The sequence below is a fragment of the Lipotes vexillifer genome, unplaced genomic scaffold (genome assembly GCF_000442215.2).
Source record: "Lipotes vexillifer unplaced genomic scaffold, Lipotes_vexillifer_v1.1 scaffold496, whole genome shotgun sequence".
NCBI classification, from domain to species: Eukaryota; Metazoa; Chordata; class Mammalia; order Artiodactyla; family Lipotidae; genus Lipotes; species Lipotes vexillifer.
Genome location: NW_006786690.1, coordinates 1,092,567 through 1,103,657, shown reverse-complemented (window position 1 = coordinate 1,103,657; position 11,091 = coordinate 1,092,567). Strand labels below are relative to the sequence as shown.

Below are 11,091 nucleotides of genomic sequence, written 5' to 3'. Positions count from 1 at the left end.
CTTTCCCTTCCCTAAAGAGAACAGCTATTGTGCGCCAGGCCCTGTACTGAGCTGTTGTTCCCTGACAGCAGGGAAAGTGCGGCTCTGCCTTCCGTTTAGAGGCCGCGGGGCGGCCCCCAACTCCGGAGGGCCTTGGCCCACACGGGAACTCAGTGGATGTTTGTGGGGTGCAACTGGGGCAAGAGCACCGACTCGGAGACAGCAGCCCAGGCGGACTAACTGAAGGCGGGGGAAAGGGGCTGAAGAACCCCTGGTGTCACCAAAGCGGGAAAGTGCCAAGGCGGAGGAGAGCGGAGGCTCCGGCTTACGCCACCCACACCCAGCTCGCCCGGACTCAACATGGCCGCTGCGGCGGGGGGCGGGACAGCTCCGAGTCCCGGCAGGAGCGGGGCGGGGCCGCCATCAGCGGAGCCAGTACGCAGGCGCGGCCGCTCGGGGCCCCGGATGGAGGAACTGTGGCTCGGGCCCCGCCTGGGAGGTAGAGACCGGCGGACGCTGGGGATCCGGCGCCAGCTTGGGAGCCTAGGAGTTCTGGGGGGAGGGAAGTTATCAAACGGAGGCCGAGGGAAATGAGGCGGAGGCCGCCGAGAAGCGAGGAGCCCCGCCCCTCCGCCATAGCGGCCTCCCAGGGCCGCCTCTTCCGTTACAGCCTCCCGCCCTCCCCTGCCTTCCGGCCCTAGGCCGGGTCGGGCCTCGCCGGCCCCCTCGGGAGTAACCTCTGAGCCGTGGCCCCTTTGGGGAGAGGAGATGCCCAATCCCCTCTTGGGACTGTGTCCGAAAGGAAAGGGCTAGAACGGGCTTCGGACCCGCCTAGGCTGGCAGAAGGCGGCCCCTGCCTCGCGGCGGCCAGCAAAACCTCTGGTCCTGAGGACCCTGGGTCCGAACACCACCACCCACCCCGCGCCCGCCCCCGAGGATGTTAGTCTTACAGCCCAGGATGTGAGTCCTGGGCTCCGATTCAACAGGCTTTCCTAACTGCTCAGATAGGGCCCTCCCTGCCCTAAGCATAGCCAGCAAGAGCATGCGCTGTCACTGGACAAGTCCTGGGCTGGGAGTTGGGAGACCTGGTTGTAATTCTGGCTCTGAAAGAGCGCATCCCCTTTGGCAGGAGTGACGGCTGGTGGAAAGACTGATGTTTCAGACAAAAAAAAAAAAAAATTATCTTTAAATATAGCCTTGGGAGTGCCGCTTGACCCCAGTGAGCCTCAGTTTCCACATCCATAAAATGGCGATGGTAATTACACAGGGTCTAATGAGACTCTGATGTAAAAACTCTGGAGAGTCTTATTACTCACCTCTCTGGGGCATATTTATCTCACGGGAAAATAGAGTAAAACTAGTTGCTCTGTTAAGTGTCCTGCCAGTTCAGAGGGCCTGTGATTTCGTAAACGGGTTGTTGGGAAGTGAAGCCTGCAATTAGCTGAGAGGGAGAGCTCACTGGCTTTATTTTTGTTTTCACATGGTTTACCTGTAAACTAAGTGTAGGCTACAAGTCGTCTGTGATCGCTGGGTCTAGAGCTTGACTCTGGAGAAAGGAAAGGAAGAATGGGAGCCTGGTGAAGAGGCAGAGGTGGGTTCCGTGCTTTTCTTTCCCCAATTCTTCGGCATGTGGTTGGGAAATGAAGGAAGGGAAAAAGTGAATTCACCCTAGGATGGAGAACCAGCGGCCGTGTAAGGTTGGCTGTGCTTGTTTCTACGATTCCTCTCGATTCGGCGAGTCAGATGTTGGCAGTGTTGGGGGGATTTCAAAAGCTTGCCTTTGAACTGAATTTTGATGAGCAAACCTGTGTGGCGTTTGTGGCCCCTCCCTTCCTCCAGGCCTCCTGGTGATGGAGTAAGCAACAGGCGCCCCCTTGTGCTGAGAGGAAAGAGAACTGTTGCTTATGGCCAGTTTTCTGGAGAAATTGTATTTTCCTGTGGCTTCTGTGACTTTGTCGTTTTGCTGTCAACATGAGATATGGTGGGAGGAGTACTCGGAGCAGGGATTTTATATCCAGAGCCAATGAACTGGTGAAGCCATATCCAGTGCTTACTGCTTCCACTCAACTAGAACACAGGCTTAAAATGCTTGTTTGTAGTGCTAGGCCCTGGGGATATAGTTGGGAGCAAGATAGACAAAGCCCCTGCCCTCATAAACAACCTAAATAAGTAACAGCAATAAAGACGACAAGGCAGAGTGTAATGAGAGCATATCACATAGTCTAGTGAGAGTCAGAGAATTCCAGAAACAAGTGATAACCTAAAGGTTTGATAGATGTTAGCCAGATAGGAGAAGGAAGAAAAGTCTTCCAGGCCTCCCTGTTAATTTCTCAGTTCTAGTATTTTTTCCTTTAGGGTTAGTTCTTCACCCCAAGTTGATGAGCTGCCTCTGATGCTCTTGCCCTTCCTTCTGATTTCCGACTGTGGTTCCGTAGGAGCCATTGCTACTTCTTTTAGCACAAGGAATTGTTAAAAAAAAAAAAAAAAAAAAAGCCTTAAAGTGCATTCCTTCCCTCAGAATGGCTTTGCAGTTGTTTATACATTGCTGCCATTCCAACAAAGAGATGGGAAATAACAGTTTTCCCCATCCCTGGTAGTCGACTCTGTCGTCCCCCTAAGTTTGTTTTAGCAATGTGAGCTGGCTGAAGTCCTGCTGAGTGGTGGTTTTCTTTTCCTTCTCCACTTAATTTAACAGACCAGCTGAACACACATCAGAGAGCTTAACTAGAGTGTGTAGTCATTATGGTCTTCCAGTTCAGTTCTATGCCCCACCTTTGGGACTCTGGTTTGGGACCTAGTTTATTATTCTGGGCAACAGAGAAAGGGCACACACTAAATAACAGCAACCACAATATAGATTTGGCACACTTTTTCACACTTCAGTCCATTTCACCATCGTGACAATTTCATGAGACAAGGCAAAATAGTCCGATCTCATTTTTTTAAATTAATTAATTAATTTATTATAAATTTATTTATTTATCTTTGGTTACATTGGTCTTTGTTGCTGTGCGTGGGCTTTAGTTGCTGTGAGCGGGGGCTTCTCGTTGCGGTGGCTTCTCATGTTGCAGAGCACGGGCTCTAGGCGCATGGGCTTCAGTAGTTGTGGCACGCGGGCGCAGTAGCTGTGGCTCATGGGCTCTAGAGTGCAAGCTCAGTAGTTAGGGTGCGTGGGCCTGGTTGCTCTGCGGCATGTGGGATCTTCCGGGACCAGCGTTCCCGTGTCCTCTGCATTGGCAGGCGGATTCTTAACCACTGTGGCACCAGGAAAGTCCCCCGATCTCATTTTATACACAGAGAACTGAGGCTTAGAAGAACAAAATGAGAACTTATGAATGACAAAGTCAGGACTTGAACCCAGGTCTTTAGTTCCTGGATAGGGGCACTCAACAGGCTTTTAAAGGTTTTCTGTGAGCTTAGCTTTCCAGCTTCATGCCTATCTGTGTGGAACTTCCCCTACGAGAATACAGTGCTTCAGAGTGACACCAAGAGGTTCCATCTGCCTTTAAGATGCTTTTTCCTCATCTGGAAAGTAAGGTGGTTAAGTCTGCCATAGTAGTCCTGAAGCAGGGGTGATGTTTTCATGAAGAATGCTTTCAAGAATTTACTTTCTGCCCATGTGTGACATTTCCTCCTTGGGTTTTGGAGTTTAGAAGCCTGAGGGAGTTCAGCCCTGGCAGCAGCCCCCCCGAATTCCTGGTGGTGAGAGGATGTGGCCCCTGGACACATCCCGGAAAGAGGTCCTGGGGTTTGCAGTCAGCTGCCGTGTCCTGACTCTGGTGCTGCAGGTCAGTCTCTGATCTTTTGTCCTGAACATGCCATTGCCACATGACTGGGCTAGACGTTAAGAATAGGCCTCATCTTCTTTCCCTTTCCCAGATGTGCTCCCCCGCCCCGACCATGTGGTTAGAACTATAGAGACCTAGACCACATAGCTGAAAAGTGGGCAGGACTCTTACATATGACCTATTAATCTCTTATTTTATATTTATTTATTTATTTCTTTATTTTGATCTATTAATCTCTTATTTTACACATGAAGTAGCTGAGGCCCAGAAGGGATAAATGGCTTCCTTAAAGTCACAAGGCAAGTTAGAGAAGGACCAGAATCAGACCCCAGGTTTCCTTACTCTTGGGCTAGTGGTCTTTCCAGCAGACCATGATGTTCTGTAACCAGAGCAGGTGTGTTCTGGTTTAGGGTGTGACAGCTCAAAGCGTTGCCCTGGGTCCCCTGACCAGGAGACTGAGCGTTGCATCAGTCAGTTGAGTGGGAGAAAGGTGGCACTGTCCTGAGACCCTCTGTGTATATTTGTTTAGTCAGCAGTGTCTCCTACTCTTCCCCCAGCTGTGTCCCCTTGCTGTCTCACCCACACACAACCCGCAGAATGCATTTTGCAATTCCCTGTCCCCTCCAAGGCTGCCCTTGATACATATTTTAATCAAATTTCAGGTGTATATGAACTATGTATGGTGCCTAGCACAGTGCCCAGTGCTTAGTAGGTCTTCAGTATCTGTTATTGTTGAATGTATGTCAACACCCTAGGGATGTTCTGTCAGCATATTATATGTGCCTTTCATCACAAGCACATTCTCTCTGAGGCTCATCGGTGGTTCCTTTGTGGAAAACTCCTTTTTTCTCTCCTCCCCCACTATATGAGGCATAACAGCCTCTGCTGGGTCCCAGGTTTAGTTAGAAGTGTCTTCAACTTGGAGACTAGGGCTGTTACCTGAGACTGTCACTCCTGTCCCACTTATTTTCACTGTTTGAAGTGGCCTGATAAAGAAACTGACCGAAAAAGGAAAGAGCCTTAAAAATGAGGTTATACTCCTGTTGCTAGGCTGGAAAACTGACTTGATGATGGCTTTGAACCAGCATCAGCTGAATGATTGACAGAACTAAGGGAGCAATACTGTGACTCGGCATCTGGGATAGGGTACCAGGACAGCTGGGTTCTAATTCAGATGGTGATTTGGAAACAAGTATGTTTCCTCTATACTGTTCGCTCAACCACCAAATTTTATTAAGTTCCTGCCCTGGTCAAAGAACTATGCTAGGTGGGAGTATAAAAAGTCACGATCTCTTTTCCCTTAAGTAGCTGACCAAATCTAACGGGGCAAAAAGCATTTAATAATAATGCTATTTCATTATCCTCCCCTCCCCCACTTCCAGCTTTAAAGCTCGCGCCATCAGGTTATACCCCAGTTACCCTTTGTTGTTGCTGTCATCTCTGTTAGCGACAACTCATTCCTCCTCATTCCTTGAAGGTTTTAGCTCCTGATTCACTGTTACTCTTTCCAGCACTACTGTATATTTCTTGGTGGTTTCAATATTAATAAAGCTGATACATCTAACCACTATCTCCTATCTTTCCAGTTCACTCCCTCCACTACCCCAGTTCTAACGATTCTTCCACTCCCTCAGGACTTATCCATTGATTCTACCACGGTTTCACTGTCCCTCACCTACCTCATGGCTTCAGCTCCACTTCTTACCCAGCTTAGATTCCATGGTCCACCATGCATACACGTACAACTCACTCGCTCCCTTCTCCCTATGTCTTAATCACAAGACAAAAGCCCAGCCATGGTTAAATTCAATTCTGTGTCTACTCCACGCATGCATCTGCCCAGAGAGAAGCACACAACTGTGTTAACTAGTCTCTTTGTATGCAGTATCATTAACCCAAGTGAGTCCTTAGTGCTGCCTGGCCATCTTAGTGTATTTCCCTGGTCCAGTCGCTCACCCATTCTCTCAAATTTTTCTGCACATCAGAATCGGCCAGGAGAGCTAAAAACAATCTAAACGCCCAGGCTGTGCCCCATATTGGTTAAGTCATCAATGTTGTAGCAGGAGGGAAACCCAGGCATCAGTATTTTTGAAACTCCTTGGGCGATTCCAGTGCACAGCCTATTTTGAGAACTAGGGTCATAGATGACTTATTTTACACATTTTCCTCTTTTCTCAAGTCTCTAGCACCTTTTCCCCAGCTTGTTTTCCTGCCTGAGTGAAAATTCAGAAAAGTAGAAGCAATAAGAAGTAACCTTCTGAATACTTCCACCACAGCCATCAGCATACCTACATCTGCACCTCTGTGCCTTCACTGCTGAAGGGTGGATGAACTGTCTGTCTCCTCTCTAAGGCCAGTTCCACCTCCAAAGCAGATTCCATCCCCTTTTGCCTGCTCCAGCAATTCTTCCCTTTCTCGCCTGCATACTCAGTGGTTTCCTTTCCACTGGTTATTCCCATTGGCAGACAAATACTTACCTCCCACCTTTGGAAAAAAAACAAGATTTCTCTTGACCCCACAATGTCCTTCACCCACTACCCCCATTTCTCTGCTTCCCTTTACAGGAAAACTCCTCCAAACAGTTGTCTGTGTCTGCCTCACTTCTCCCCTTCTCTCCTGAGCCCAGTCCAGGCAGTCTTCTCTCTCCTCCACTCCCCTGAAGTAACTCTTGTCAAGGTCACCAGTGACATTCCCATTGCTAAAGCCGGGGGTCAGTTTTCAGTCCCCATCTTACTTGACCTATCAGCAACATTTAAGAGCCGATCACTCCTTTGCTTTACTTGGTTCTATGACACCATGCTCTCCTGGTTTCCTCCCTACCTCACTGACCTCCCTTCTTTACCTTTATTGCTAGATCCTCACTGTCTTTCGAGCCTCTAAATGGTGACATGTCTGAGGCCCAGTGCTCAGGTCTCTTCTTTTCTCTATCTGCTCTTCTTCCCTGGGTGATCTCATTCAGTCTCACACCTTTTAATGTCATCCATACACTTATGACTCCCAAATTTATATCTCTAGCCCTGATTGCTCTCCTGACCCTCAGACCCATGTATCTCACTGTCTCATTGACCTCTGCACTGGAATGTCCATCTCAAACTTAACTTGTGATTCTTCCCCAATGTGTCTGTTCCTCCTCATTTTATTAAATGGTAATTCTTCCACTGGCTCAACCAAATTCCTAGTTCTCCTTCATCCCACAGGCTCTCTTCAATGCCATCATCCCAGACCATCATGCAGAAGCCTTCTCACCTCCTCGCCTCGCCCCCTCCGGCTCTGTGGACCAACTTGTGGAAAGTCTCCTGGGCGGCCTATCCCACTGGGATGCTGAACACTTCCTGTTCATTGCTGAGCATGGCTACCTGTATGAGCACAACTTTGCCTTCTTCCCTGGTTTCCCCCTGGTCCTGTTGGTGGGGACTGAATTGCTGAGACCCCTGTGGGGGTTACTGAGCCTACGGAGTTGCCTGCTAATCTCAGTAGCATCGCTCAATTCCTTGTTCTCCGTGCTGGCCGCACTTGCGCTTCATGACCTGGGCTGTCTGGTTTTGCGCTGTCCCCGCCAGGCTTTTTATGGAGCGCTGCTCTTCTGCCTCAGCCCCGCCAATGTCTTCCTGACAGCTGGCTACTCAGAAGCTTTGTTTGCCCTCCTGACATTCAGCGCCCTGGGGCAGCTGGAAAGGGGCCGAAGCTGGACTAGTGGACTCCTCTTTGCCCTTGCCACTGGTGTGCGCTCCAACGGGCTGGTCAACGTTGGCTTCCTCGTGCATTCTCAGTGCCGGGGCCTTTTCTCTTCTCTCATGGTGCAGAATCCTCTGAGACAGCTCTTGAAGCTGATGGGCTCTGTGTTCCTGTCAGTGCTCACGCTTAGCCTTCCCTTTGCCCTCTTTCAATATTACGCCTATACCCAGTTCTGTCTGCCAGGCTCAGCCTACCCCATTCCTAAGCCCTTGCTGCAGTTAGCTGTGGACAAGGGCTACCGAATCGTAGAGGGAAATGAGCCGCCTTGGTGCTCCTGGGAACTTCCCCTAATATACAGCTACATCCAGGATATCTATTGGAATGTTGGCTTTTTGAGATACTATGAACTCAAGCAGGTGCCCAATTTTCTACTGGCTGCGCCAGTGGCTATACTGGTTGCCTGGGCAACTTGGACATATGTGACCACCCATCCTTGGCTCTGCCTTACACTTGGGATGCAAAGGAGCAAGAACAAAGAGACCCCAGAGAAGCCTGATCCTGGATTCCTCAGTCCTCGGGTGTTTGTGTACCTGGTCCACGCTGCAGTGCTGCTGCTGTTTGGCAGTCTGTGCATGCATGTTCAGGTGAGGTGGACTCCTGGCTGGGAAAAGGTGGGAACAGAGGCCAAACCCCTTAGTCAGGGACAGGGAAGACCTGTAACTTCTCCCATTTGAGTGATCTGTACCCAATTTATTCATTCAACAACTATTTGGGGGTGTTTTTAGTGTGAGTCCCTGGGTCAGATCACTGAGGTTAGAACATAAATAAGTTAAGATTGCTGCCCTAGTAGGTCTTGTGGTCAAAATGGAGAGACAGACATTTAACAGCTTAAATTATAGTATAGTGGGATGGAATTGGAGATATTTTTGAGGTAAAGTATTGTGGAAGCACAGAGGAAAAAGTAGCTAACTGGCTGAAGGAGGTAAGGAGGGCATCATATTTAGGCTGGGTCCTGAAGAGTAAGAAGGAATTCCATTTAAGAAGCAGAGGAAGAACATTCTGGGCAAATGGAAGGGCATGTGCGAAGACAACGAGAGTTGTGAAAGGACCTGATCTGACTGAGTTATAGGAATAGCACAGAGGGTATCTCTGGGACCTTCCCCTAACATACAACTATATCCAGAATGTCTGCTTGAATGTCGACTTTCTGAGGTACTCTGAGCTCTGGCAGGTTCTCCATTTTCAGAGGAGCTCTCTTGTGCAATGTTCGGTTGGCGGGGAGGATAGAGAGGGATGGGAAGGGTTTGATCATACATTCGATTTTTTTTGGTTCCTGGTTGTGGCCCCAGGTCCACCATAAACCCTGAGGAAGTCTTTTTGTCTCCATGCTGGCCACTCCTCAGCAGTTTCTGCCTCTTGGAGGCGCACATTGGCTGTTTGTAACGTTCTCTGAGCTATGTGGCTAAGAGGCACAGGGGAAATAGATGGGAGCACTGGGTGTTTGTAGCTGGATGAGCTGCTGGAATGAATGCCAGCAAAGCTTAGAGTCAAGGATAGATGAGGGGGGCCATTTGGAGACCTGGCTCTGAACTTCCCTAGAGGGACAGTGTTGAACCACACGATCCCCTGCCCCCTTTCTCTCTGCTTTGCCATCCCCATGGGATGAGGGAACCGTTTCAGGGGGCAGTGGATCAGAGTCCTGGCCCTGGGCTAAAAGTGGACCCCACAGACTTTTTTTTTTTTTTTTTTTGGCCATGCCGCGTGGCACGTGGGATCTTAGTTCCCCAACCAGGGATCGAATCCCCACCCCCTGTGTTGGAAGTGCGGAATCTTAACCACTGGACTGCCAGGGAAGTCCCCTGACCACCCGCCCCTGCCCCCCATAGAATTTTTAGTATCAGTTGGCCCATTATTGTGGTAATTAGTGTGTAGCCATGTTTATTTGTAACATTGCAGTCACCTGGCTGGCGTCATGCACAGCTTTATAAGGCAGATCCTAAGCTCTGCTGAATGAGTATCTTTTCCAGTGTAATACATTTCTAGTCTTAGAGCTATAGCTCACCCAGCAGCAGGGAAGTCCCAGGCTCATCCAGTTTGAGGCAGTGACATTCCAGTAAATGTGTGGGTTTTCCCCCTCTTATGATTTCCAGGTTCTCACCAGGTTTTTATGCTCCTCCACTCCTATTGTGTACTGGTTTTCAGCTCACTTGCTTCAGGATCAAGAACCGCTGCTGAGATCCCTAGAGACTGTGCCTTGGAAGCCTCTTTCAGGGGACTCCCCACCAGGACAAAAGGTCCCCAGAAACTCTATCATGGGACTCTTGTACAACTGGAAAACTTGTTCCCTGGTCACACGATGCATTCTAGGCTACTTCCTGACTTACTGGCTCCTGGGACTACTCCTGCATTGCAACTTCCTACCTTGGACGTGACCTGGAGACTTAGGGGACAGGCTTGAAGCAGACTTAACCAGGGTCTGAAAGTACAAATACGTGCTGGGGCTGCCTGTGCTGCCCTGGAACCCTTACTCTGCCCTTTAGAACCTCTCTCTCCTTGAAGGTTGGTTAGGAATGGGAGAAGTGTGAGCCTCTAGAGAGCACCTTCTGGTCCTGGCTATGGCAGATTTTAGGGTAGTAACTATTTTCTCTGTAAATGAAGAAATCTTATTCCAGGTCTAAAGCATACCTGGATCTGTCTTGTCAATCAACCATAGCAGAGATAGTCTTAAACTTACCACCTACCCACACGTAAATTTAAATGTAAATTATTTAAATGTGAATTTCATCAAAGGCTGTAGCTGACAAGCTGGTCATAGTCCACACAGTGATGGTGGAGGCCTGGACAGTGTAGCCTAAGTACAATGGGACCATCTTTTCTAAATGGGACATTGTTTCTGATTATTTTTTTCATGATTTGTTCACTTATTTATATGAAAAACCTTACAAAGATACGCAAATTAAACAACTTTTGATTATATCTGCAATTAATTACCTTTTTATTTTTTTTAATTATTTTATTTTATTTTATTGGCTGCACGGCTTGCGGGAGCTTAGTTCCCTGACCAGGGATTAAGCCCGATCCACAGCAGTGAAAGCACCGAGCTGGACCACCAGTGAATTCCCATAAATTACCTTTTTAAAAAAATAATACAAATTAAGGGCTGAGACCCTGCCACGTACTCTGCGTCCACACTTCATTTGGATATTAAAGGTCAATTGATGCAAAAAAAAATTAATACAAGTTACTTGGGGGAAAAAAGTCATGGTTAGAAGAACATTGCATGAGGAGGCAGGAGGCCTGGATTCTGGTCCTCTCAGTAAAGCCCCACTTACCAGCTGTGTGACCTTGGGAGAGTTTTCAGAGCCTTAGTTACCTCTTCTGAAACTAGGGGACAATTACATTATCCTACTGGAAAAAATATCCAGTTCTCCTCTTTTCAGCACTCTGAGGAGTAATTTCAGTGATGTTTCCTCTGAAGGAGGGAGAGCAGTGACACTTGGCAAATAAGGCTCCCTGTCCTGTGTAAGTAAGCCTGCCCAGGGGCAACTAAATGTTCAGTGTGTGAGCAGTGACTGGTTTTCCTGCCCTGCCCGAGTGCCTGTGCTTTCTTGATTGGTAGGTAAGGGTCAGATGAGCCAACACAGCAGCA

The 11,091-nt window shown here is 48.7% G+C and overlaps 1 protein-coding gene across 2 annotated transcripts; it reads left to right on the top strand.

Moving 5' to 3' along the window:
• Nucleotides 1-421: 421 nt before the first annotated feature.
• Nucleotides 422-10,425, top strand: PIGV (phosphatidylinositol glycan anchor biosynthesis class V). Of its 2 annotated transcripts, XM_007459107.1 has the most exons (5): nucleotides 422-458; nucleotides 1,486-1,570; nucleotides 3,633-3,767; nucleotides 6,965-8,086; nucleotides 9,593-10,181. In XM_007459107.1, the coding sequence occupies exons 3-5, from the start codon at nucleotides 3,690-3,692 to the stop codon at nucleotides 9,872-9,874; spliced, it is 1,482 nt and encodes a 493-aa protein (XP_007459169.1). In that variant the 5' UTR covers nucleotides 422-458; nucleotides 1,486-1,570; nucleotides 3,633-3,689; the 3' UTR covers nucleotides 9,875-10,181. The 2 variants fall into 2 exon arrangements, with proteins under 2 accessions (XP_007459169.1, XP_007459170.1); XM_007459108.1 differs by lacking the exons at nucleotides 422-458; nucleotides 1,486-1,570 and adding an exon at nucleotides 1,297-1,347 and having other exon boundaries at nucleotides 9,593-10,425.
• Nucleotides 10,426-11,091: the final 666 nt, after the last annotated feature.

Bases quoted from the DNA above. Each gene is read 5' to 3' on its own strand.
- PIGV (XM_007459108.1), top strand. From the start codon at position 3,690: ATGTGGCCCCTGGACACATCCCGGAAAGAGGTCCTGGGGTTTGCAGTC. The intron at 3,768-6,964 runs GTCAGTCTCTGA...TTCATCCCACAG, and splicing joins TCCTGACTCTGGTGCTGCAG to GCTCTCTTCAATGCCATCAT. The intron at 8,087-9,592 runs GTGAGGTGGACT...TATGATTTCCAG, and splicing joins GTCTGTGCATGCATGTTCAG to GTTCTCACCAGGTTTTTATG.